At 50.2% G+C, this 27060-nt stretch overlaps 1 protein-coding gene across 2 annotated transcripts; it reads left to right on the plus strand.

Moving 5' to 3' along the window:
* Nucleotides 1-337: 337 nt before the first annotated feature.
* Nucleotides 338-26836, plus strand: LOC108938103 (amyloid-beta A4 protein-like). 2 transcript variants are annotated; one of them, XM_018758431.2, is made up of 17 exons: nucleotides 338-562; nucleotides 17260-17427; nucleotides 17700-17829; nucleotides 17919-18031; nucleotides 18205-18395; nucleotides 18681-18943; nucleotides 19199-19366; nucleotides 20683-20816; nucleotides 21835-21909; nucleotides 22052-22210; nucleotides 23208-23336; nucleotides 23584-23683; nucleotides 24050-24268; nucleotides 24445-24495; nucleotides 24611-24702; nucleotides 25132-25278; nucleotides 25467-26836. In XM_018758431.2, exons 1-17 carry the CDS (start codon nucleotides 503-505, stop codon nucleotides 25566-25568), a joined length of 2301 nt encoding a protein of 766 aa, XP_018613947.1. In that variant the 5' UTR covers nucleotides 338-502; the 3' UTR covers nucleotides 25569-26836. The 2 variants fall into 2 exon arrangements, with proteins under 2 accessions (XP_018613947.1, XP_018613955.1); XM_018758439.2 differs by lacking the exon at nucleotides 19199-19366.
* Nucleotides 26837-27060: the final 224 nt, after the last annotated feature.

The following is a 27060-nucleotide window of genomic DNA, read 5'->3' on the forward strand; positions in this document are numbered from 1 at the left end:
ACCACGTCCAGAGACGGTAATTTCATTCGAAATCTTATATCTATGTCATTCACTTTTACTGAAAGTACGTAGTGACCTGCCTTATTCTTGTCTGTGTGTTACGGTAGAGCGAAACGCAGATTAGATCAAACAGCCACACGATTAAAGAATTCTTTATTAGTTCGTGAATTGGTGGGGTTGACCGGGTGCATACACGTGACTTGGGGCAAACCGTTTCAAACAGCCGATTATGCGTTCCAGTTGCTTATGTGAAATACCCAGTCTGGTTTAATCACAGCAGGAGGCTGAAATACCCCCTCCCTGCGCCCCCTGCCCCCTCCCCCCGCTGTCCGGTCAGGTGACTGGCGCTGGAGCAGCTGTGCGCGATCCCGAGCCTCTCCATCTCCATCTCCATCCCTCAGCCCGCTATAACACAGACGGCGCGCAGCACCCACACACCGGAGCGGATTTTCGGCAGAAGCCTCCGACCTGTTCTTGTCCGAGCTGTGACAGGGGAGCGGCCATGGGGGAGCGCAGTGTGCTGCTGCTCGTGCTCGCCGCCACCGCGGCACTCGGCACCGAGGTAAGGGAGAACACGGTGGAGGATACGGAGAGGCGCGATCTGCGCGTCGCCTCCTCCTCCATTGCGGGGTCGGGCAGCCGAGACCACCGTGTGTGGCGACGGGAGAGCGCAGAAACACACAGTGGAAGTCGTTCATACTGAATCATTGATTGTTTCCAGAGACAAAAATTTTAAATGTGCGGCGTTTCGCTTCTTCTTGTTACTCAGGTGGAGTCTCTCTGCTGGTTTATGTGTGCTGTCGCTCAGCTACGTTGAAAAGCGCCCATAAACAATGGGACATCTAAAAAAAAATAGGGCACGGATTCATTACATGTATTAATTTGAACTGCTGTGTCAGTTCTGTGACATTTATGCTTTTGTATTGATGTGGAATACATTAAATAGGTTTTTATACTCTAGTTAAATACTATGAATTTATATATATGTTATATGTGTTTGTTACTCCATATGATTTCAAGCGATACATTTGATTTGCACACGTAGATAAACTGTATTAGATGTTTCGGGGGACGCGGGGCAGGGAAACGGGCCGGTGCGCGCCGCTCTGCGCCTTTGCTTTGTGCGTCGCTCTACGGCGGCGGCGGCGGCGGCGACGTCGCAGCGCTGCTACACACTGCGGTCGGCGGGCGGCCAGACGCCGCTAATGAATGCGCCACTGCGTGACTCTCACGCGCGCTCCGTGAAACTGCTGAGTGGCGCTTTGCTCTCGTGTGTGTGGACGGCTTCTAGAACATGTCTCCTTTTTCGGGGGCTGCTAGAAACAGCGGCACTGATGATGTAAACACACACGCAGTAAAGTAATTCAGTGCGAGTGCAACGTAGTAGAAGCAGTGAAAGCTGAGCACCGGGCGGTTGGCGTCCTAATCGTAGGCGATTTCCTAGGATAACTGTAATATATCCCCGAGTTCCTCTCCACTCTTCTAGAAACGGATAATCCCTATAATAAAAAGCAACGGAGATAATAATACACCCAGAATTCCAGTGGTTTTGAAGCCATTCTTGTTCTCTGTTTTGACTTTCACGGCTGTTGTTGTTTGGATGCGGAGTTTGATGTATAATAATACAGTTTTCACCCCATGTTTCTGTCGCTTTTTTCTAGTACAAATGAAAATAATGGCGATGTAGTGAGGAGAATATGTTCTAATGTTACGCAGTAGCTACTACTGCTCTGTTTCTGAGGAGGAATGTGCTGCCGCCGAGGCTCGGGAGGAGCCGAGATGTGTGAGGCGATGTGAGGAGGGCAGTAAGATGGCGGCGGTGCACTGCACCATTCCCGAGCCCGGCGACACGGCGCTGCTTCGCCCCTCCAGCCGAAAAGAGACACTTTATGTGCTGATGTGCAGCTTCTCTTCGGCTCACTAATGAATTTTGTATGATAAGAACACAGCAGCCGCTGGCTTTCTCAGCGCCCCACCGTTCTGGCATTCAAGAGGAAGACTGAACACCACACATTTCACCCTTTTTATAATTTATTACACTGATTTATTTCGGCAGTTCGCACACTCCTAGTTGACACTATATTTCCAGAAAGTACAGCTTCCAAGTAAAGATCCTAAGTACATTTTAAGTACACTGTGCCTGGAACTGGCTGTGAATCTCTTAAGGAGATTTGGGGTATTTTAAGCATGTTGGTGTGTTTATTCATGGCTTCCAGTAGCCCTCGAACGGTATGCAGTGTGAAAGTGTACTTCCAAAATTTAAAAAAAAAAAAAAGCCATCTGAAAGATCATAATATTAGCAGTTGTGAAGTGATGACAACTCCTTTTAAATACAGCTTTTCCTCCAACAGCAGAGACCGGGAACAATTTGTTTTTTTGTCTTTCTGCCCATACAAACAAAAGCCCCTTGTGTTTCCGCCTGGGGGGGGACTTTTCGAGAAATGTCCACCTGTCTTTGGTGAAACAACAAGAATTTTACAGCTGACCTGTAAAAAAAAACAAAAAAAAAAAAACAAACTCCTATTGTGCTCATTGCTCCTGGACACGATGGCCGTGCTGGATCACACAGTGGACTGGTGTTTCAGTGTTTTGCCCGCTAAACACACTGAACACACACCCATCCCCTTCCCAGCCGAGCCGCCCTTCTCCCACTGCCATGGCAACCTTCATTTACTGCCACCGTGCTGTTTCTCCACACCTGTTGTGCACTTTCTTAATGATTATGTCTTCCCAAGCTTTTTGTTCTGGGTGCATTTGCCAAAAATATAAAACACAGGCAGCGATCCTGTGAACTGCCTTTCTTTATGTCGTGAACATCTGTGAGCCAAAGGTTTTCTAAAATGGTTGAAAAGAAACCGCACGAGACATTTGAAAAGGCTGCAGAGATAGAGGAACACTGAAAACAAAAATTATAGCATCATGTGCTGCAGTGAGCTGGAACCGCTGCCTCATGCCCTGTGCTTCCAGCGTAAGACCACCGTAACCCTGCACCGGACGGCCGTTATTGAGAATGAATGAATATAAATTCAACATTAAAAGATAAACTAGAAACAGAAAATGATACAAATCCTATAACGCGTGTTGGTTTCATGATTACCACGTCTGAATGCATTTTTTATTTTGCCGTTTTAGTAAATTTTCAGTTAAATATTTTTCCCTTTTTTGCTTCACAAGAAAAAAATGGCAGTTTGATTCCCTCACTATGTGGTGATTTCATGAACAAATTAAGCCTGTTATGTTAGGGATAGGTGTATAATTCCTCTTTAAGCAGGAAAGTAGAGGCAAGGAGAAAGGTAATGTCGTAATGAGGAAGATGGACTTTTAATCTGTTGGTTGCCTGTTAAAATCTCACACGGCGCTACTACCGTACTAGCTGCACAAGTACGTCAAATACTACGTTGTTAGGGATATATAAGAGCCAGCTGAGCAAAAAAAAAACACTAGATCACTTGACTTAATCCTGAAATAGCAGCAGGAGGGTGATGAGTTGAGGTGACCATTAGCTTCGATCATTGCTGCTTTTATCACATTTTCCTGACACTTTCTTAAAAGCAACTTATAATGTTAAGGTACCTACAACTACTGACCCATTTATCCAGCTGGGTAGTTTTATAGTAATTCAGGGTAAGTAGTTTGCCTAAGGGTATTGTAACAGTAGGTGACATTCGAACTGGTGACTTGGGTTTGAAAGCAAGCGCTTTAACCGCTACGCTAGCGGCTGCCCCCGAAGTTTACACCACCTCGTGTTCTCAGGCAGTTTTCCATCCAAGTACTAACCAGGCCCGACCCACCTTAGTTTCCAAGATCAGACATACTCGGGGTGGTGTCTCTGTAAGCATCTTTTTTTGCCCATTTATACGACCAGATCTTTTAATGGAGAAATTCACTACCTTATTCACTTGTACTACAGCAGAAACAGCTACTGGGTAGCTGATTAGCTCTTTGTGTACTAAAATTGGTGTTTCTGTTTTAAACAGAGCATATCTTAGCATGAGACTAAAGCATAAATCAGTAGGCATAATTAAGAGAATTATTATAAACATGTATGGAAAATGTTTTCTTCTATAAAGAATAGGCTTAATGACCATGGTACAGCAGAATGTTACCCGAGGTATCTTCTTCTTTCTACAAGAAAGCAGCAGAAAAGGACTAAATGTATGCAGAAGCCATTTCCAGAAACAAGGCATTTTCGAAAAATGTGCAGGCACAACTTTCCTGTGTCTTGAAAGATGTCCACGCTAACATAAGCATGCTTACATGGACAATACGTTCAGCTCGTTCAAGGTAAAATATGCAAAAAATAAATCAATCTTTTTGATGCAAGGTTTTAGTAATCTTAAGAGCTTAAAACGCTGGTTGAAGTCAAAGCAAATTCGAGGTCTAGTCGAAGACGGCAGCAGTGACTGAGGTCCGTTGCAGCTGCCTTCCAAACAGAGGGAATAAAACCAGGAATGAGAGGAGAGGAAGACAGGAATATCTCGAGAAGCTGGCCGGCCCCAGTCTCCCTCTCAGGCAAGCCTCTAATTATAGCACGACCGTTGCCGCAGCACTCTGCAATACACGAAGGGGTGCTGAGCGAAAGTGAGGACGTCTCTTATTTACCGTTTCGCCTGAATAACACCATAGATGGCTCGCGTGTTTCAGAACCTCATAAAGCCATACCAGACACAAGCTGATAAAGTGACCTGTATGACATCCCATATCTATGTCATTATAATCTCCCTTGATGCGCTGCCTAGTGCAAAAAAAAAAAAACAGGTCTATTAAATTACTTTTTTTTTATTTCACTGCCTGTTTTGACCTACATTATGTATGTGAAAGAAAACCTTTGGATGTCTGATACGAGCCACAATGCTGCTGTACAAAATTAAAAACCTGTCATCGAAGTAAAATTACCACCGAACAGGCAAAAATGCCGCCTTTCCCAGTTTTCACCTGCACCATCTTCTGAGCAAATGGACATGGGCTGTACAGCAAAAAAAACCTGCACACCACAAAGGTCTGGATCCAGCTGTTGAACGTTTAGCCAGATTCTGCTGGAAGAATTTGTTAGTTCACAACATTTTTAATTCTAGGGATTTAAATAAAACATTTCTTAATGCCTGTTAGTTTTTGGTGTACAGGAACATCTCGCAATGAAACAATGAATGGCATATAAAGGATTGTTTATTAAATCTGTAGAATATGATCAACTTAACAGGGCTTTTTGCTGCACTAATAAGAGCATATCTGAAGGTTAAACACTTTTAAATTGCCAGATGGGGTTGTAATTTCATGAAACGCAAATGTATGCAAATACGCTCAAGAACAATATGGCTGTATTTATGTAAATAGACAGTGCAGTCTCAGAAAATGTGCAAACAGGTCTACAAAAACTACCAATGAGCATCACCTTAACTTGTTTTATGTTAAACAAAACTTTCATAATTAGAATAGCTCTGTCTGCACTAAAGCCTATGGAGTAATAATCAGCATAAACAGTTCTAGACTAAAGCCTATATAGTAGTAGTTGTACAAAAGATAGAATTGTGACTGTAAATGGCTTCAATCAGAATATGCATACACATCTTTTCAATCTGGAAAACAAGTAAATGAGTTTAATCGGAGGGACAGGGTCTATGCAGACTTTTTGAAATCAAGCTGATAGCCAAAACAGCTGACTGCGTAGGAAAAATGTGGAGATTAATACCAAGATAGTCTGTTGCTATGGGTACTATGCTCTTGAGATTTGTTTAATTACATCTCCTATATAGCCCTAAAATAGTAAAAAAATAATGTTACTACTATCGGTACATGTGCATATGACTGACAGTCAGTTCAAGAATTAATTAGGTCCCTTCCCAAGAACTGTGTTGTCAAAAAATCACTCTGTATTACATAAAAATTGTGGATTACTTAAAGTGCATCCTTCCATATACAAAATGTATCCTTCCATATGGAAGGAGTGAAGGGATCAGATATAATTGTTTGGAATGGCTGTTGCTGCTAAACATTCACATGACTGCTGTCGGAGCATGCCATGCACCTCCGGTCCAGACCCACATGCACAAACACAGAAGGGACGGAGGTGGTCACCAGAGTGTTGTCATGGAAACAGAAGGAGAATGAGGAACAGTAAGTGGCAACATATGGCAGAAAGGAGGAACGTCGCAATGGTCACAGACGAGTGACGGCAGTCCTTTGGCTCTTGCCCCTTGGATAAGCAGATGCTCAAGAATGCGGGCAGTACAGTGTGGCACAGGGGTAGGGCAAGGGGGTCACTGCAAGGACAGGACTGGGGTGTGGCAGGGCGGCAAAGCTGTCAAACCCTGCATGTGATCACACTGGTTATTACCCCCTTAGTTTTACATTTTCAGTTTAAAAGCTATCCAGACTGGTTTATCCATCTTAAATTTCCCTAACTGGAACTGCAGAAGTGGCAGCGCTCAACATATCCTCAATGGGCGTCACTTGAGAAGATTAGGAAAATGAAAAAGATTTTCTCTTCCTTGCCATCATCTCCACTGCTCTCATTCCCTCACTTTCTCACCCTCCAGAGCTCAAAGGGGCATCCGTGCAAGAAACAGAAGGCATGCAAAGGCAAACAAATTAAACTGTGAAGCCCAGTGTATGTTTTAACAATATACATGCCAAAGTATACACCGTGTTCAAAACTTCCATTCAGTGTGAACCCAGATTCGCACACTGACTGAAACTGCTTGTCCCGAGTGGGGTCGCGGCAAACTGGAGCCTAACCCGGAAACACAGGGCGCAAGGCTGGAGGGGGAGGGGACACACCCAGGACGGGACACCAGTCCATCGCAAGGCACCCCAAGCGGGACTCGAACCCTAGACCCGCCCAGACCCGCTGCGCCACCACACCCCCTATTCAATATGAACCTTTAGCCCAAATTATGAGGGATAAAAGATTCTTGAGAACTGAGTGTAAGTGAAACTCTGATAAACCAGGACTTAAATTACTCTATTATTATTTTAAATGGCAAACAATATAATTTAGTCCTGAGCCTCAGACATGTCAGCCATTTTTCTCCTAAATATGCTACATTGTCAGCCCACCATGTAAACAGCATATTCGTGTTGGTTATAATCAGTTGTTTCAGTCAAAAATGTGTCTCAAGGCTTTTCATCTGCCATTGTTGAGCTGTATAATATATGAACTGGAAAACACAATGATAATTGCTAACAAATTAAAGGTATTATATGATACAGAAGGTTTACGTGGGGGACTGATATTCCTTTTTCTTTCTGCGTATTTCTCTATATCAGGAAGGGGCCGTTTTTTTTTTAGTTCTAATTTTTTGTCCATAAGGTAATTGTTGCAACTGTAGGGTTAGCACCTCATCAGTTAAGGGACAAATTACACTGGCTCATAAAAGCATTCTTCTAGACAGGGGTAATGATGCATTTTGTGACTAATGTCAGGTTATAGAATATGTTTTCATCTGCATTATATTTTGATAAAAATCCTACTCAATTATTTCTGCTTTAGATGATTACTTTCGTGTCTCGAACAATGGCGGATGCTATTTTCAAAGCACCCAGACCAGATTAAAAAAATATCCATAATTATTCTTATATCTCGCACAAAAAAAACCTCTTTTCGGTCGAAAAATACCGTTCTTTCTTTAAAGTGGTAATCAACAAAATGATAATCTGCAAAATGCTATTACTTCTACACGTACGTCAACGCGGATCTTTTGCTATGCGGCAGAGCCGTTAGTTCTTAAACGCCGGCCGCTTGAAATCCCGGCGCACGCTTATTTTTCCACATGAAAGGCGATAAAGGCCTTTTGTGAAGGTGCCGCTTCGACTTATAGCGTCGTAATAATAAGACGAAGGTTACGGTGGCCGAGCGAGCGGCGAGAGCGCAGATGAATGAGGTACGAGGCCGGGCAGACCAGTGAGACGTCCTGCTGCTGATGAGACCGGGCAGCGCTGGCAGACCCTGTCATCTCCGCTCATAACGGATCTCTACACGCTCTCCGACTGCCTGCTTTGGCCTCTCCCTCGCGCTCTCTCTCTCTGTCCACATCAATTTGCCGTATTTTATCAGAATGACAAAAATATAACTCGCGTACATAGAACGAGTCTCTTTGCACGATGGCTGCGTTGCCAAGCTGCACTCGTTCCAAATGTGGTTATCGGGTTTTTTTTTTTTCTTTTTCTTTTTGCGACAGCTGTCAGTTCATCCGTAGCAAACTGCGAAGCACCGGTAGCTCTCGTTTAATCGATTGTCGCGTGTGTGTCCCGGTGGGCGATGTCCATTGTAAGGCGTTTGGTTGAAATTTCCTGCGTTCTTTCTCTTGGTTTTGTCTGAAACTCTTTTAAATTGAAGGACCATGTATTTTTTTGGGGGGGGGAAATCTGTTCATGACACTTCACACCTCATTTCATTTCATTTTACCAAGCACCGATCATTTATTTCAATATTTTTGGAAGATGATTGACATATAATGCCCTAGTGGGTGCAGCGTATTTGTTGTGCACTGTTATGTAGCTCTTTTGTACTATATTATACTTAATTTTTTTTTTTTCCATGACTTTTTTTAGAATACGTTCATTGTCCAAGAACAGTCCAGACAGGACTTGTCCAGATGAAACAAGTTCGTATGTTGTAAGACTCTCTTGTGACTGCAGAAGTGAGTCATCCCTTGTCGAACGACGTTTTATATACAGCATTTTGCAATGAAGAGCAAGGGAGCGCAGAGAATGAGGGAGTGTGCGTGAGAGAGGAGCTGCAGCCTGGTACACTCCCTGCTCCTGTTCATTTTTTTTTTTTATCCTTCTCTCCTCTGCACTGTTTGTCACTCTGTACCTGTGTTGTTTGCTTGTGTTCCCTGCCCCCCCATCATCTTTTATCTGTGTTTGTTCACCTTTTTTGCTTACGCAGATGTCTGTTACCTGTCCAGCTCGCTCAGAGCTGGGGTAAAACAGGGTGTGAGATCAGAGGAGTGATTTCTCAGAATGGGCCCATAGCGGCGGTGCTCCCTTGGCTGCTGCAGACAAGGTCACCGGGGAGAGATTTCTGTTACCAGGACACCGGGGAGAGGCCAAGCACCAACACAAAAGCTTGTCTGTGTCTGTCTGTGTGTGTTGTGGGGGTGGTGGGGGGGGGGGCGCGGGGTTAGTCTCATTGCTGTGACTCAGTTCATTTCACCTTTCCTTTCTGGGTGCGGTGCATATACATTACATTTTTTCTCCCTAAATGTTTCCACAGCAAGCGAAATGATGTTAATAAAAATACTTCAGAAGTAAAACGCATAAAGTCGCAGTGAAAAGTGTGAGTTCGCTGGCTGGAAACTGTTTTTTTTTTTTTTTCACAAGCCAAACCAGTTTCATGAAGAAACGAATGTCGCTTTGTTTCCACTCTCCTGTCCGGTTTGACCCGTACAAGCGTTACCCTGGTTACCCCGGTCCACCCGCACTCTTCACTGGTACTCTATAAATTAAACGAAAGAATTTAATCAGTAACCAAAATGATTTGGTGGATTGCGTAATTTTCTGTTTCGCTGCCTGTGGTTGGTATTGGTTAGCACGCTCCCCACTTGTTCCTTTTCTTCTGTACTCGCGTTGTGCAGAGTATGGAGTTTTACTTGAGAAGGAAGTACGGTACTTTGTTCCCCTGTACACCAGCTTCTCAGCTTACAAGCTCAACAGGGCTCAGAAGTCTGTTTGTTATTTGTTCTTAACTCCAAAGTCTCTTTAATCAGTACGTTGGAACTATTCGAGATTGTACGTCGTATTGTAAATATAAAAATACTTTGTAAGAATGTCTACAAAAATATTTAACTTTTTTTTTTTTATATCAAATTGAAACAACTGAAGACAAAAAATACACTTCCTCTACAAACTCCTATTCGGTGCAGATTGCTAACAGATTGATCCTGCAAATATGTGCAACGTTCGTCTTGTTATTGATCACCAGTACTCATGAAAACCAGACACAAGTTGTAAACACTGGGAGCGAGTGTGCCCTTGACCAAGGTACTTACCCTAAATTGCTGTAGTAAAAATTACCCAGATGTATAAATGGGTAAATAACTGTAAGCTCCTTAACATTGTAAATTGTGTTAAGTTTGCAGAAAAGCATCAGCGAAATGAGTAAATGAATGTAAATGTAAGTAAAGTAGTGTCGCACTGATTGGGTACGCGACACTGACATCTACTGGCTGGGCGTGGAAATGTTGGTCACTTTTGCTCTGAAACCAACTGAAATATTTTTTTTTTTAAAAAATGAATAAATGAAGGAAGTACAGTTAAAATTAAATATATCAACCAGATTATGTTTGTATGTTTGGACGTACATAACTGCACCCAGGGGTCAGTGTATGTTTTTTAGTGCCTTCCAAGCCCTGCTTCGTCTTGACCTGCTGTGGGGCAGCATAGTTTGTTCCTTACTCACGGTGTTACTCTCTGGGCTTGGAGAGAGCTACGGAAGGGGCCCTCTCCCCGTCTCCTCCGGTCACAGTTGCGGCAACGGTCGCGTTTGGCCCACAAGCACAGGAGGCGGACGAAGAACACAATAGCGTGGCCGGATGAGCTGCTGCGATCGTGTGTGCACGCTTCTCACAATCACTTCTGTTATTCTTGCTTTTGGCTGCCGGTGTGTGGTGAGCGAGTGCGTTTGTGCGTTTGTGTATCGGGCTACATGAGTCATAGTATTGTTCGTCATTCATCGTTCTTGGGCTCCATTGTGTTCGCGCGCGATGGCTTTAAAGTGCGTGTTCTCCGCTGCAGCGCTCGCAGCAGATCACTGCGTGTCTCCCTCCACGCTGCCTTTCGAAGCTCTAGCGTGGAGGCTTCTTCCTTCAGTCTTTCCAGCCCCGTCTCACCCCGTTTCCCTTTCCCCACGTCACCATCTCTCCATCGGGCGGTGAGTTAGAGGCCTGGGTTGGGCTTCATGACTGTAGTACAGTTTGGACAGTGTGATCTTGTAGTTGTGTGTGTGTGTGTGTGAGAGAGAGAGGGAGATACAACCTGCATTTGTGTTTGTTAGAGACTGCCATCCGGCCTGCTCCTGTCCCATTCCTGATGGGAAGGGTGGAAGTTACACACACGGGAAGCGTCAGGCCGTTTGCTTGGACCCGCTTTCCTTCGTCTTGATTGGCTGGCAGGGCAACGCTTTTTGAAACGTGCGGCGCGGGATCTAGACCGAGACACGTGTGGCTTTGCGCTGCTTTTCCGCGCAGTTGTACATTTACCCCCTTTTACCGTGCTCCTGTCCCGCTGAACGCCAAGGCTTCTGGTGGTATGAGAGCATGGTGAGGACTGGTCCTTCCTCCGAGTCGCCTTGGTCTTTGGACACGCTTTCCAAGGGAGCGGCGACAGCCGGGCGTCCGGTTACCCGTAATGCCCTGGGTTCTTTACTGCCCTCCATCCCACGTTTAATACACCACTATTAGCGCAGTGTATTAATTCAGACGGAAAAAAAAAAAAAGATTGATTTAATTTATCCTTCTGCTGTTTCTACATCCCTCTTCGTATGTCTGTAAAATGTCTGAATTCAATTGAGGTAATCCCTAAGTGGGATTTCGCTGAGCTCCGACTGCAGGAAAGCTGTGAAAACGTGTAACTGCAGACACCGGTTATCGCAGAGATCAAACGCGGGTGAAGTGCACGCGTGCGCGGCCCAGTCGCTCCCTTACGTAAAGGGTGCTGAGGGTAATGCGAATGAAACCGATCCGCCCCGGGGTAACGTCAGTCGGAGAGAACGTCGGCTTCTTCGAAGGCCGTATGCTTCCGCGTTCTCCGTGCGTTTCGCGTTCTCCCCGTACCCCGGGTTTACGAAAGCTCGGAATTTCTCAGCCTGGAAACCTTAACTCGCACCCCACGCCTTCGGACCACCTTCGGCGTTCTGAACAACTCGCCGCTTCCTCGTGCCTTTAGTCTCGCGCTGCCAAAGCGTTTATGACAGCGTCGCAGCCCCCGCCCCCGTTCTCTTTGGACTTATTAGAGGTTGTTTTATCCGTCCTTTCGGTTCCGGCACCGCGCCCTCAGACGTCTTTGTTAAGCCGTTGCCCAACATACTGGCGTCTTTGAGCAGCACTCCTTTGCACCGCTCCCTTCTCTGTGGAGTCTGAACAAAAACTTCCTTCAACCTCTGCGAGCCAGCACTGGGGTAACTGTGGTGCACGCACGCACGCGCACACACACACACACACACACACACACACACGCAGGAGTCTGGTGTCCAAGCGTCTTGTGCACTGTCAGTAAGCCCAGTGCTGCCACCTCTCTGTGGAGAAGAGCACTGCGTCCTGGTCATTGACCCATAGGGTTTTCAGCGGAGGGGGGCGCAGTGGCGCAGTGGGTTGGACCACAGTCCTGCTCTCCAGTGGGTCTGGGGTTTGAGTCCCGCTTGGGGTGCCTTGCGGCGGACTGGCGTCCCGTCCTGGGTGTCTCCCCTCCCCCTCCGGCCTTATGCCCTGTGTTGCCGGGTAGGCTCCGGTTCCCCATGACCCCGAATGGGACAAGCGGTTCAGACTCTCTCTGTGTGTGTGTGTGTGTGTGTGTGTGTGTGTGTGTGGGATTTCAGCAGGTTGCGCTGCGCTGTGGTCCTGGTTGTGCCACTTGCGTCATCTTTCCCACAGTAAATCTGGCATCCTGTGAGTTTTTGGTGACTTGGGGGTTGGAGATAAATAGAGTGGAACAGGCACTGTTGGGTATTGTGTGTGTGTGTGTGTGTGTGTGTGTGTGTGTGTGTGTGTGTGTGTGTGTGTGTCTTTTTGGCTGTGATGGGTAAGTCGCACCCACTTAGTAACAGAGTGGCGCCACTCTTGGTCAAGGCCGAGCCGTTCCTTCTGTTTGCCTTTCGCCATTGAGAGAACGTCGCTGCAAGCTCTCCAGGACCGATAGTGTTACGGAAACCCATGCTCACAACTCGATCTCTCCAGACCGGCGTGTGTTTGTTCTGAGCGGCGGCCAGCTCCGCTTCCGCTGGCGGCTCGGCGCTCGGTCCCCCGTCCGTCCCCCCCTGCTTGGAAGCGGCGCTTCCCACTTAATCGCCTCTAATTATAGTCGTCGCCGCCTCCCCTAGGAAGCGTCCCCACGGGTGTGGGAGGTGGACGGCTAATTTAGATCCAGCATCGCAGCGCTGATTGGCGCCAGGGGAACGCGCTCGGGGGGGGCGTGTTTCTGGAGCGCCTACCAGGGTGCTCCGAGTCGGCCGTCCGGTCTGCGGCGAAAACGAGAATAGATGGTAGGCGGATCGGGGAGACTGTCCGCTGTCCGGTCCCCGTCGCGCGTCCTGCCCTTCCCGCCTCCCGCCGCATTTGGACGTCACGTTTCCATCATCCACGTGGGATTACCGAAAGTCTTTTAAACCTCTTCTGAGAGCCGAGTGACTCGGTGGCAGTTCCAGCTTTTACCCCAAATAATGTGAAGGACACGGTCTAGCGCTCTGTCGCAGTTTAACACTTCCGTGCCTTTTCATAATTGTTGTTAAATTCAAATGCCTGTGGAAGTTCACAGCAAAGTGGAAGATGTTGTAATTTCTGGATGCTGAATCACTGTGAATAACAGCATCTGCTACTTGAGCGACTAAATAAAAAGGGAGAAGTGCTGAATACGGCATGTTTTGCTGAGCAGCAGCTTTTTATTTTTACCGTTCCGGCAGAGTGCATTTTGCCGAGGGTCTAAAGAGAGTTATAAAATTTAATAGCTATGATGATGACATTCACTTCTTCTTTACTGTGTTTGCACAAACATGGAGGTGGATTTCCGCTTAAAAAGAGCAAAGCGGCAGCAGCGCAGTAGCTCAGCAGGTAGCACCGGTGCCTCGAAGCGCCTGGGCTGCGCGTGCGGACTTGGGTTCGAATAATGAATAAACTGGCCGGCAGACGGAATGAAGACTTGAGGCGTGGTGGTCGAGGACAGGGATCGATAATCCGAAGGTTTCTCATTTGTGACCCGTTTGCGCCTCTGCTGCAGCGTCTTTGAACGAGGTCCTCGTACTTGACAGATCTGTGTATAGATTTCAAAAATGCTTTGTGTGCAAGTTCTAAGTAGTATATTAATAAAATGTGGTACTGTACAAAATTAATGGTGTGCAGTGGGTTGGACTGGGTCCTGCTCTCCGGCGGGTCTGGGGTTCGAGTCCCGCTAGGGATGCCTTGCGATGGACTGGCGTCCCGTCCTGAGTGTGTCCCCTCCCCCTCCGGCCTTTTGCCCCGTGTTTCTGGGTTAGGCTCCGACTCTGCAACCCTGTATGGGACAAGCGGTTTCAGATGATGGGTGTAAATGGTGTACAGGAAAGTTTGAGGGTTTCAGCAGATAGCGCTGTTCCACTGTGTTTTCAGGATTCTGTGTTCTTGCACATAGTGTGAAGTAGAAGAAAAGAGGTTCCGAACCAGTACCAGCGTGGACGCTTCCATAAATACTCGTTAACAGTTGTCGACGGTTATGACTTTTTAAATTTGATTTACCCCGAGAGTCTCTCGGGATGCAGGAGACCGCCGAGTAAAGTCCGAACGCGACCGGAGTAGAAACGCTCCAGAAGTCCATCAAAAAAATGTCTCGTCCCTTTCTCGGTAACAGGTGACCGAACAGCTGGTTGCACGCTGATTAAGGATGTTGTTGGTTCGAGTCCCACTCCCCACCACTGCAGCGGTACCCTTGAGCAAGGTACTTCATGTGCCCATGTGGAATGCAGGGTAACTTTTACTGTATCAACTCGGGTACGTGATCAAGGTTAATGCTGCAGGAGGTGGGATTTGAGCCAACCACCTTCAAGTGCAAGGCGACAACTATAAGCACCACACAATCCTGCTGCTGTACTCTTTGTTACAGTACTTGGTTTTGAATATTAATTATCTTTGTTCAGCATGACAGGAATTTAAAGTTTTTTTTTTTTCCCAGTTGTTGTTTCAAGTCATCTTGGCAGCGTGTGCAGGGGGTCCAGGCTGCGCTGAAGCGGTGCGTAGTGGTGTGTGTCAGTCCCGTGGGATTCCCAGCGGGGGACACGGGGTATTTCGATGACAGATGGACCCCCGGACGTCCGACGGGACGTTTTGTAGAGGTGGGTTCGCTGAGGTCACCGGGTGCGACGGACGCCGAACTCATGACGTTTCCAGAGCTTTCCGTCCAGTCCAGGGCGCCCTCCCGCGCGGAGTCCTTGGATGCAGCTGTGACGCGGCTGCCTCTTGTTTTTTCTTTCTTTAATGGGGCCGTTAACAGCTATTCGGTTGTCGCCTTTTGAGGGTTTCGTTACTGGATAGGGTGAAACTATGTAATAAACGGCAAAGTTCGCGCAACATAGATTATGTGCTGTATTTATTTAATCGTTCGTTTTGTTGATACGTTTTCTCAAGGCGACTTGTCGGGAGAGGTTTTGTACGAGTCGAAACAGGGCTGACGAGGCCGCGAGATAACCAGGTGATGACGGTCTGGGATGAGGTGGTGTAGCAAGAAACATGATCGATGTAGCGCGGGAATAAGTAATTGAGTACATATTTCACACACGCGCCTGTTCCTCGTACGACGGAGTCGTGAACAAAGAAAAACCATTGCAACCGCTTACGAAAAAATATACCTTTTACATTTATCAGATGCTTTTCTCCAATGCGACTTCCAGCGAACTCTATGTAGTATTATGAGCCCACACACCTTGTTCACCATGGTGACTTACACTGCTAGATACACCACTGACACTGGGTCACTCATCCATACATCAGTGGTGGAACATACGCTCTCTGTCACTCGCACACTATGGGGGACCTGAGCAGCATGTCTTTGGACTGTGGGAGGAAACCAGAGCACCCAGAGGAAACCCACGCAGACACGGGGAGAACATGCAAACTCCACACGGACTGAGTGCGGCTCGAACCCATGTCCTCCTCTTCACCGCTGTGACATAGTACTCGCTGTGCCAACTTTTTTGTACAGTGATCTTAGTACTCGGTGTACAGCATTTTTTTTCCTGTGATGCGTGTAATTTTGTGTCCGCAGCAGATATTTTTCAGCACTTGCTATGTGTTTCACTGGGCAACGCACACAAAGTCTAGGTTCTGTAACAAAGCTAAATACTATATACTGTATGCTTCCTATTCCCTGCACTTCTGTCACATTGACAGTCTTAACCAGGCACAGAATTCATTACAGTAACCACACACACACACACTGTCTGAAGCCGCGGCAAACTGGAGCCTAACCCGGCAACAGAGGGCGTAAGGCCGGAGGGGGAGGGGACACACCCAGGACGGGACGCCAGTCCGTCGCAAGGCACCCCAAGCGGGACTCGAACCCCAGACCCACCGGAGAGCAGGACCCAGCCAAACCTGCTGCGCCACCATGCCCCCCTACAGTAACCCTAACTCACAACTCAAATAAAACATGTAATATTTATCTGATAACATAAAAAACTTTTAACTTTTATAACATGAATGCCCTTAGTCCATTAAAAATAGAAGTTTTACCTGTTTTTTAACCAGTAAAGAGACCAAAGGCCTCACTGATGGCCCAAAAATTATTTGTTCTGCACAATTTGTGGTACCAGTTTTAATAATTTGGATAAGTCATAGAGTTCAATCATTTTTTTATTAGAAATATTCTAAAATATATTGGTGTCATCTCTGCCAAGCACAAAAATCTGTATTTGTCTTTTATTTTGGTTCATTTTGCATGTTAATCCTCTATAATCACATTAGAATGCCCTGGGGAGGGGGGGGGGTAGCCAACCAGTTGTACTTGGACCACCAGAAGTTTATTTTTTGTTTGTTTTTCTCCCTCTCTTCATAGCTGGGAGCTTTTTGTTTCGAGTCCGCGGCTGCCAGCTGGCCTACTTGCCGTCTCTGTTATTCTCTTGTTTGCGCCTGTTGTTCTACACCCTTCGTCACTCTGTGGAGAAGAGCGCTCCGTGGAAACGAATTGAATTGAAATTTAATTTTAGGTGACATATTTTTCTTGCCAGAACCTATTTTTTCCTCCGGAAAAAAAAATAATGCCGTTTCAACTCCCAGATAATGAGAATTCGCATAATCGGGTGATTTAATGGAACAAATTAACCCTTTTAGGTGGAGGGTGGCTATAGGAGTGGCACAGAGAGCCGCGCGCTTAGTACGTGGTAAAAGGCTGCCCGCTAACGAAGTACGCCGAAGTAAGTCGTCGAACAACCGAGGAAAGGAAAACAAAAGAAACTCCCGGGCCGAGGAACTGGGGGGGGGGAAAATAAACCTGTGCGTGAACAACTCCTAAAATAAAATGTAACGAGGAACTAGTGGAAGAAAAGCCGTAACTGTCGTTGCTGCGCGTCTTCCTCTCCAGGTGCCGGCGGATGGATCCATGGGTTTGCTCGCAGAGCCGCAGGTGGCCATGTTCTGCGGGAGGCTCAACATGCACATCAACGTGCAGACGGGCAAGTGGGAGTCGGACCCCAGCGGCACCAAGAGCTGCATTGGCACCAAAGAAGGTATCCTGCAGTACTGTCAGGAGGTAGGTGGGGGCATCGGGAGCTGGATCGGAGGGCAGCTGGCAATACTGCTAGGTGGTGCGGAGAAATAGGCTGTTGGCATCCTTCTTGGTTTTTAGTGGCCGAGGCAAAGAGAGGGAGCAGGGCAGCTTTTTTGGTGTCGGTACGATTAAGGTCGGCTAAGAACGCGGTGAAACGGGGTCCTCCTAGATTGTTGTCGGGGGACGTGGGGGTTAAAGACATTAAATGGGGGCGATTTCACAGCCTCGAAGGTTTTACCGTATTCTCTCCACAGGTGTACCCGGACCTCCAGATCACCAACGTCGTTGAGGCCAACCAACCCGTGAGCATCCAGAACTGGTGCAAGAAGGGCCGAAAGCAGTGCCGCAGCCACCTACACATCGTGGTGCCCTACCGCTGCCTCGGTGAGTGTGTGCGTGCGCGCGCGCGTGCCCGCGAGAGCGGAGCCGCCTCGCTTGCCGAGCCCTAACGGCTCTGCTTGTCCGCATCCTAGTCGGGGAGTTCGTGAGTGACGCTCTGCTGGTTCCTGACAAGTGCAAGTTCCTCCACCAAGAGCGTATGGACATGTGCGAGAGCCATCTGCACTGGCACACGGTGGCCAAGGAGGTGAGCGACGTGCCGCGTGGACCGCGCACGTGCTCCGAGTCGACGTCGCCTCGTCGCTCCATTAGTCTCGCCCTTTAACGTGTCGGCGCGCATTAACGTAAATATAGATTCGCTCCGCAGAGCTCCACGAATCCCTGTGTATCCCAGGCTTTCTCCCTCCGTCCTTCTCGCAGTCATGTGGCGATCGCACCATGAATCTCCATGACTACGGGATGCTGCTGCCGTGCGGAATCGACCGCTTCCGAGGAGTGGAGTTCGTCTGCTGCCCCTCGGAGTCCGAGAGGGAGTCGGACAGCACGGACCTGGAAGAGGACGACTCCGACGTCTGGTGGGGAGGCCCTGAGACCGAATACAATGACAACAGGTCGGTTTGACGTATGCTGCCGAGTTACGATGTTAAAGCGCTTATGTTTTGCATTAACGGTGTTTGCCGGGCACTGCAATGCGATGCTCCGCAGGTATGATGTTGGGTCCTACTGGTTGTGTGGCCCTGGAGAGTCTATACCACGCCTGCGTGTTTGAAAGAGCGGTGCTTTTGTCACCCTCGGGCCAGTTTCGTTATTTCGTGAATAGAGTTGAGGGTTTTGCATTAGCTGATTTGCGCGAACAGCTCTAGAGCTCGTGTCTCCCCCCTCCGTCTTCGGCCAAGCATGCCGAGGGAGATGCGGCAAAGAGAGCAAGAGCCGGCCCCGGCGGAGGATGACGAGGACGCGGAGGAAGAGCGGGAGACCGCCCTGGCAAATGACGACAACGACGACGACGACGACTTCGAAGATGACGAGGACGACGACGAGGACGACGACGATGACGACAACGCGGCCGACGAGCGCAGCGTGAACGAGTACACCACCAGCGTCGCCATGACAACCACCACAACGACTACCACTGAGTCAGTGGAAGAGGTTGTCAGAGGTAAGAGGGGGAAGAGACAGCCGCCATGTGTCCAGTACCTTGTGGCCGTTGGACTTTCTCCAAGCGAGAGAAATCAGAATATCATCTGTAAGACAGCCCCCCCACCCCCCCGCATAAGAACCGGTTCATAATATCACATCAGGAAGCCATTGAGCGTTGAGACACTTCAGCTTTGAGAGTGTTTCCGCGCAGATTTGCGTGCGTGTGTGACTGCGGGAAGGAGAGAGGGGCGCTCTGACTGTCTCTCCCTGGCAGAAGTCTGCTGGGAGGAGGCCGAGACGGGCCCGTGCCGTGCCATGCTGCAGCGCTGGTACTTCGACCGCAGGGAGGGCCGCTGTGCCCCCTTCATCTATGGGGGCTGCGGGGGCAACCGTAATAACTTCGAGTCGGAAGACTACTGCCTGTCAGTCTGCAGTAGCGTGTGTAAGTTCCAGGGGGCGCTATCTCGGCCCGCCTCACCCCCACTGTCCCGGTTTGTCTCGGTCCAGCTCTGCGTCTCTTCGCCCGGCTCTGTGCTCCCAGCTCTTTCCTAGCCTGTCCAGCTTTCACTGACACGGCCCTGTGTGTCACTTCAGCTCGGTGCGCTCTGAGCGCTACTGACACCACGCGCGTGTGTGTGTGTGTGTGTGTGTGTGTGTGTGTGTGTGTGTGTGTGTGTGTGTGTGTGTGTTCCAGTGCTGTGTGTTCAGTAGAAACGGGTGAGCAGGTTTCAAAGGTACTCATCCCACATGTGGCGATGACTGAAAGGATCGCAGCGGCTGAGCGTACCCGTCATCGCTCCGCCGCGGGGACGCGCTTTCGCCCGCGTCCCTCGGCCGCGTGCCGCACGCAGGTGCCTCCGGCTCCCCGGTGCGCGAAACGATCGGCTCCGCGGGGAGCGTGTTTGAAAAGTGCACGGCCTTGCGCTGCGTGGGAGTGTGTCGCAAGCACCTTGGCATTTTAGTGGAAACGGCTAACTTGCGATGAGAGAAGACGCCTTGGCTAACGTTGCGCCGAGTACTTTGTTCTGGGTTTAAAGCGGCCGCCGAGTGCGGTTTATTAACGTGTTTCCGTCTTCTGGCTGGTGCGTGTGGGGCTCTGTCTTTCTGCCTCTTCCTCTATAACCCTGCGTGGCGTGTGAGCCGCTGTCGGAAACATCCGGGCCGCGAACCGGCCCGGCTCGCCCGTGTACCTCCGGTCTCGCTCGATGGAGCTCGTCGCCCCTTCTGGCGGCGCAAGCCCCTATTCTGACTCGGCACAATGTGCCCGTGACCTTCCGGCACGCTGGCTCGTCGGAGCTCGGCCCGTGGTGGGACGCGCCGCGGTCACGCTGATGGCGCCAGCGTGCGCCGCGGTCTTGAGGTCAGAACCCGGTCAGACCCGGGTGAAAATTTCCCGCCCCTTCGGAGCGCAGCCGGCTGCGGCGCACGCCGCGCTCGGTGCAAGCGTCGGGGTTCGCGTCGCCGAAAACAACTGCGGGAGCGCCGGACCTGACGGCTGATGCCGGGTCTCAGTTGGGACCGCCGATGGAAAATTTATTTCCGAATTAACAAGTGTAGCTGTCGGGTTTCACGCCACGTGACGGGTACCTGCAACGGTTCACGCGCCGCTCGATCGCTAACCTTCCCTTGGCACGACCGAGGTTTGTCGCAATTCAAACGGAATGCGTAGCTGCCGACGCAGAAGAGGTAACGAAGCGGGTGCCGGATGCGAATATACGTACGTATGTAGGCTCATCGGCTGTCCGTTTACGTCTCCAGTGCCCACCACTGCCCCCAGCCCGCCCGATGCTGTCGACCGCTACCTGGAGACTCCCGGGGATGAAAACGAGCACTCGCACTTCCAGAAGGCCAAGGAGAGCCTGGAGGCCAAACACAAGGAGAAGATGTCCCAGGTGAGATGGCGGAAGAGCGGGATCGAGTTGGGGTTTGTCCGGGAATGCGGCGTTCCCGAAGAGCGGCTGAGAAGCTACCCTTGAGTAACTGTCCGGTGAGGTTATCGAGTGGCGTCGGAATATAGAGGTTGGTCCTCGCACGGTTGATTCCTGTGTTCTTCTCGTGATAAGCAGCATTTCTGGAAGACGTTTGGAGCCACGCGGGTAGTTAAGGGCCAAGCTGTGGCCACGGGTGGAGTCCGGGCGTCTCGAGATGCCTCGGTCGGTACCGTTACGGTAGCGAGCCGTCAGCAGTGGGTTCCTCCAGACGTCAGGAGTTTACAGCTGGGGAATCTACCGCTCTTGAGTTATAACTCAAAAAAGTTGTATAAAGTCTAAGTCAAAACAAAAAAAAAGATCTCACTGATATTGAACTGTGGTCTGGTGGGCAGTAGAGATAATTGCAGAGATTTCTTAGATTTCCTTAAACAAATGAGGTGTAAATTTATGACATTAATTAAAAGTATTATTTTGACTGGACGGGCTCCTTTACATCAGGAATAAAATGGCCACGTTCTCAGCTCTCGCTGGAAATAAGAGGATTTGCACGTGAGACTCGGGAGTAAGAGCGGCACAGTCGTAGTCATCCTCCTTTCTTATAGAATTAAGAGTTTCAGATCCGATATTACATGAAATCACCGAGTCTGAGCCGGTGCGGCTAGGATTTGTGACTGCGGTGCGACACGGCATCGGTATCAACGTATCGGTGCGGTACGTCGGCATCAAAATGACAATATCCGTCCAAAAACGTTACGCTTAGAGACGGACAGGTCATAATAATCACGTGAAAAACGGAATAACCGTGCAGGACTCGCGTCCGTGCGCCGAGTAACGAGTCGCGAGCATCCGGGGCCCTGCGGCGCTCCGGGCGACTCGAGGCGGACTTCCGTCGAGGTCCTGCGTCTCTGGGACGTTCGGGCCTTTTGAGGGCCGGGTCCTCGGCGGAAAGCGCCGTCTCACGCGGGCGTTGTGTCCGTAGGTGATGAGGGAGTGGGAGGAAGCGGAGAGGCAAGCCAAGAGCCTGTCCCGCGCCGACAAAAAGGCCGTCATCCAGGTAAGCGGCTTCCGTCCCGGCTGCTCGCCGTAGTGCATGCGAGGGTCCCGCTGGAGCTTGAACCCGAGCCTTTGAGTCCGCGCCGGTTCCGAGGGCGGCGACGAGAGCGCTCGGTGACCCGCGTCGGATGTGCGTGTCGCAGCGCTTCCAGGAGAAGGTCGAGGCTCTGGAGCAGGAGGCGGCCACCGAGAGACAGCAGCTGGTGGAGACCCACATGGCGCGCGTGGAGGCCCTGCTGAACGACCGACGCCGCCTGGCGCTCGAGAACTACCTGACCGCCCTGCAGGCTCCCACCCCCCGGGTAGGAACGGCCGTACGGTCGGACTCGTCGCTCCCGCGGGGCGCTTCGGAAGTGCCCTTGCCCTGCCGTTCCTCCTCTTTCCGTGATTTATTACCCTCCGCCCCGCCGTGTGCCGCAGGGTGACATCAGAGATTCGTGTTTGCTTGCGGGGAGCTGCAGTATGACTGTGACCATGACAACGCTGTTGGCTCAGGGTCCCTCTTCTGCTTCAGGGGCAAAGCTTTACATTTTTAAATCGAATTAATTTATTCTATTTGTCTAATGTCCCCTTTAATGTTACGTGTACATTTATCCATTTAGCAGATGCAGAGTAAACAGAAGATCGTTTCTCCAACAGACGGAGAGATACAGACACGCGATTTGGGTCCGGTACCGCAGTTTTTACCGGTGTATATTACAGGAGTAGCTGCCCTTACAATAGATGCATGTAGACATACAGTGCAGTATTTGTCTGATTCCTTCGTCAAGGCAACTGACAGTGACATGCAGGTAGATACGCTGCAGTAAACTCCCCACAATCACCTGCACACCAGCACAATGTAACCCATGAGGAGAACACATAGTCTGCACACAGACTGAGCAGGGGTCGAACCCACATCCAGCCACGCCGTCCGATCACTGTGAGGTGGCAGCGCTATCCACTGTGACATATCATTTTGTTGTATTAATAAAATTATATTACAATAGTTATAATATTTCCTTGCCCGGGGTGCGCGGTGGCGCAGCGGGTTGGACCGGGTCCTGCCCTCCTGTGGGCCTGGGGTTCGAATTCCACCTGGGGTGCCTTGCGATGGACTGGCGTCCCGTCCCGGGTGTGTCCCCTCCCCCTCCGGCCTTACGCCCTGTGTTGCCGGGTTAGGCTCCGGCTCCCCGCGACCCCCTATGGGACAAGCGGTTTCAGACGATGTGTGTGTATCTCCTTGCCCCTAACCCCTCGACCTCCTCCCGAAATCTTTCCCACCCTTTAACATAACCGTGCCTCGAACCCTTGCTCCAGCCCCGCCAAGTCTTCGGCCTGCTGAAGAAGTACGTGCGCGCCGAGCAGAAGGACAGGCAGCACACCCTCAAGCACTTCGAGCACGTGCGCATGGTGGACCCCAAGAAGGCTGCTCAGATTCGACCCCAGGTAACCCCGCCCCCCCCGTCGAGTGCCTGAAAACGGCCGCAGCAGGCGATGTAACGCAAGCAGATCGTAGCTCTTTCCAAGCACAGCCATCGAGTAGGATGCGTCGGTGTCACGGTGACGCAAAGAGACGGGCGAAGGCAGGCAGGCAGGCAGGCACTTCCTGGGATTTGAGTTCTCTGGAACAGTTGCTCATCGCATGAGAACACTTGTCACGAATGACGTGTGACACCGTGACGCTGTGGCCCAGGTGATGACCCACCTCCGTGTGATCGAGGAGAGGATGAACCAGTCTTTGGGGCTGCTCTACAAGGTGCCCGGTGTTGCCGTGGAAATCCAAGACCAAGTGGGTAAGTCCGCGTCCGCCTTAAATCACCTCGTGTTTTACCTCGCTCGTTCGTGTAGAGCCGTTCGGCGGCATCCGCGTCACATCCCGCGAGCTCCTTGCGCTCCGGATTCTCCGCGTCTCCTTAGAAACCGCTGCGGTCCCCCGGTCCGTACGGTCCTTGTGTCTGGCGCCGGGTTCCTGCGCCTCTGAGCCTGTGAACGTGTTCCCCCGCCCTCCTCCCCCGCTGTTCACACCCTGCTCCGCTCCTCCTCGCCGCCCCTTTATTACTCAGTGTTTGCGTGTTCGTCGTCACGGCGCCATCTGCGGCCCTCCGTCCATCTGCTTCACTCTCGCTTTGTCCCCCTTGTCCCCCCCTCCCGACCCCTAGAGGAGCTGCTCCAAAGGGAACAGGCGGAGGTGTCCCAGCAGCTCTCCTCCCTGCAGAGCGACGGCAGGATCAGCTATGGAAATGATGCCCTGATGCCGGACCTGCCCGAGAATACCTCCCCCCTGGACGTCCTCCCCGCCGAGAAGGGCGGTCTGGGCTTGGAGGGGCGGGGCTTCATCCATCCTGAGAGTTTTGGACAGGCCAACACTCAGAACCAGGGTATGCTCTGTAAATGCTGCTCACCTGGGGTAAAACACAACGTTGGCGCTGCGAAGCCCTGCTGAACACAGTCAGTGGTACTGTAAACACTGCAGGCATGTGAAATGAGGGTAAACACTGGTGTACGAAAGAAAACTGGGGGAAAAATTGAGCGTTCTCCGTTTTTCTTTTTCCAGTTGAGCCCATCGATGTACGTCCTGTTCCCGAAAGAATTCCCACCAGACCAGGTGTGTGTCTGTGGTTCAGAGTGAGGGTCTGTGTGTGTGTGCGTGTGTGTGTGTGTGCGTGTGTGTGTGTGCGTGTGCGCGCGCGCCAAGCTTAATGCAAGTTTTCTCGCTTCAGGATCTGGACTGAAACCTGAGGAGATTCCTGAGCTGCGTATGGAAGCCGAGGAGAGACAAAGTGCTGGATATGAGGTCCACCACCAGAAACTGGTATCCGCATGCAGATCTGCTAGTATTGTATAGAAATATGTTGTACGTCTGTAAAGACTGGTCATTGGTGTCTCGGTGCATCGGCTCAAGGGTGCGTCTTTGCTAAGAGGTCTGGCTCCCATTGCCTTGCACCTCGCAGCTAAGCTAATGAGGCGATGTCGTTATGGTAACCGCGGCCTGCCGAGGAGCCGACCTCTAATGATGCCCCGCTGCGTTTTCGCCTTTTCGGGGCGCTTTCGGAGAGAATCCGCAGCACCGTGTCTGCCGGCACCAGTCCCGTCGTACGGAGATGCTGCGTTTAAAAACCGTCCGTGGGAAGCGATTGCTGCCGGTCTGGTCGATATCGACGGCTCGCTCCTCGTATCTGCTGCGTGTCCCTCCGGTGACCGACGGGCCCCGGCCTCCTCTCTCGCGCCCTTGTCTCCGCAGGTGTTTTTCGCCGAGGACGTGGGCTCCAATAAAGGTGCCATCATCGGGCTCATGGTGGGCGGGGTTGTCATAGCAACCATCATCGTCATCACCCTGGTGATGCTGAGGAAGAAGCAGTACACGTCCATCCATCACGGGGTGGTAGAGGTGAGGCTCGACCGCTGTCGGTGGATTTCGGGCTTGTTGACATGGCTCAGGGGCCAGCGTGTGTCGCTGCAGCCTTGTCTCGGTCACGGGGGCTCCTGCTCCGTCTTCTTGCCGCGTATTTGTTTTCGTCCCCTCCGCGTCCCACCCGCCTTTGAACGAACAGGGCCTGTCGCTCCTGTCTCTCGCAGGTGGACGCTGCAATAACCCCCGAGGAGCGCCACCTGTCCAAGATGCAGCAGAATGGCTACGAGAACCCCACCTATAAGTTCTTCGAGCAGATGCAGAACTGAGGCGCTCCCTCGGAACCCCGCGACCCGTCGTCCCTGCCACCGCCCCCCCAACCCCTCCCTCCGCCGAACCCCGAGAACAGGACATCGAGGGCGGGAGTGACCCGGCAGCTCGACAGCCTTGGCAAAAATCCGCTCGTTTAGATTCCCGATGGTGGGAAGCGGCCGATGCTCCGATCTGCCTCTTTCCTCATGACCGGCACGAAGGTGTGTCAGCAAGCAGTATGTTGAACGCAGGGGCCGTCCTGGTTAGTTGCGCCGGTTTCCCTGGGGAATCGGGAGTTCCCTCTTCCCAGGTAGCCACCCGTATCGTGTCCCTGTTGACAGGACAAGCTTAGCAGGAACTTGCTGTCCGTGTGTCTGTCTGCGGCCCGGTCCCTCCCGCCCCCCCGTCCTGTTCTGCCCCTCCACGTTGCTGCACCTAAACCCCCCCCCCCCAGGCACAAGGGGGCATCTAAGTGTAAATAGCCCTTCTCTCTCCTTCCTTCTCCTCTTCCGCTCTTCCCTTCTCCCCTGTGCATTTTGATTACAGCTGTGCTGTTTGTGTCCATGCCAGGTTCTTATTGGTAAAAGGAAAAGAATAAAAATGTACACTTCAATGAGCTTTTTTTTTTTTATTTTTGAATTATTCTCTTGTTTTGGGTTTGTTTTTTTTCCAAAAAATAAGAAAAAGGAAAAAAATTTAAAAAAAAAAAAAAAAAAAACACCGAAAGGTATGTAAAAAAGAAACTGAATGTTTTTATTTAAGCGTAATGTATTTATGGCAGAGATTAGCTGTACCTGTTTAGTGCATGATGATAACCATTATAAAGAAACAAATGTTCTGCTATTTCAACAGGTCATTTCTCATGTAGAGATTGTGTAATTTAGCAGGATTGTACATTTAGTTTTTTGTGATCATGTGATTTTAACAACAGAATTCTGAATCTGGTCTCGTATCGTTATGGAGACACGCTTTAAGATTTTTTCAACCACGCCAGGCCCCCCTGTAGTGGTCAACTGTGGGAGTGCAGAACAGTTTCCGTGGGTTGGCCTTCTGTGTTTGTGAATCATCATCAGTTGTGTTTTTTTTTTTTTCTCTTGGCTTACTATGCATTCTCACCGTGTTGGTCATGTAGACTTCTTAAAGTTTCATCACCTCAACGTGCTGTTTTCTCAGTCGACTCAGGGGTGGGCTACATTTTTAAAGAGATGTGGAGATGCAGGTTCTCCGCGTTTCCTTTTTCCTTCGTCCTTGCTCATTTCCGCAGGGGGGAAAAAAAAAAAAAAAACAGTGCTGGTTTTCCCCTTCTTTGTGAGCTTTTCCGTCTATTGTCTGTTGAGGTTTATTCCCCTCCCACCGTGGTGCTCCAGCAGCTCCCAGTCACAGCTCAGTCCTGCAGTACCAGCTGTGTCCCTCACATGCAGCTCCAGTTGCTATGCGAGACCCACGGGGCTGCTGACTGCAGTGTCTTGGCATCCAGCGCGCACGCAGGCGTGTTCCCTGTTTTTATGT

This window comes from Scleropages formosus, chromosome 12 (genome assembly GCF_900964775.1).
Source record: "Scleropages formosus chromosome 12, fSclFor1.1, whole genome shotgun sequence".
In the NCBI taxonomy this organism is placed as follows: Eukaryota; Metazoa; Chordata; class Actinopteri; order Osteoglossiformes; family Osteoglossidae; genus Scleropages; species Scleropages formosus.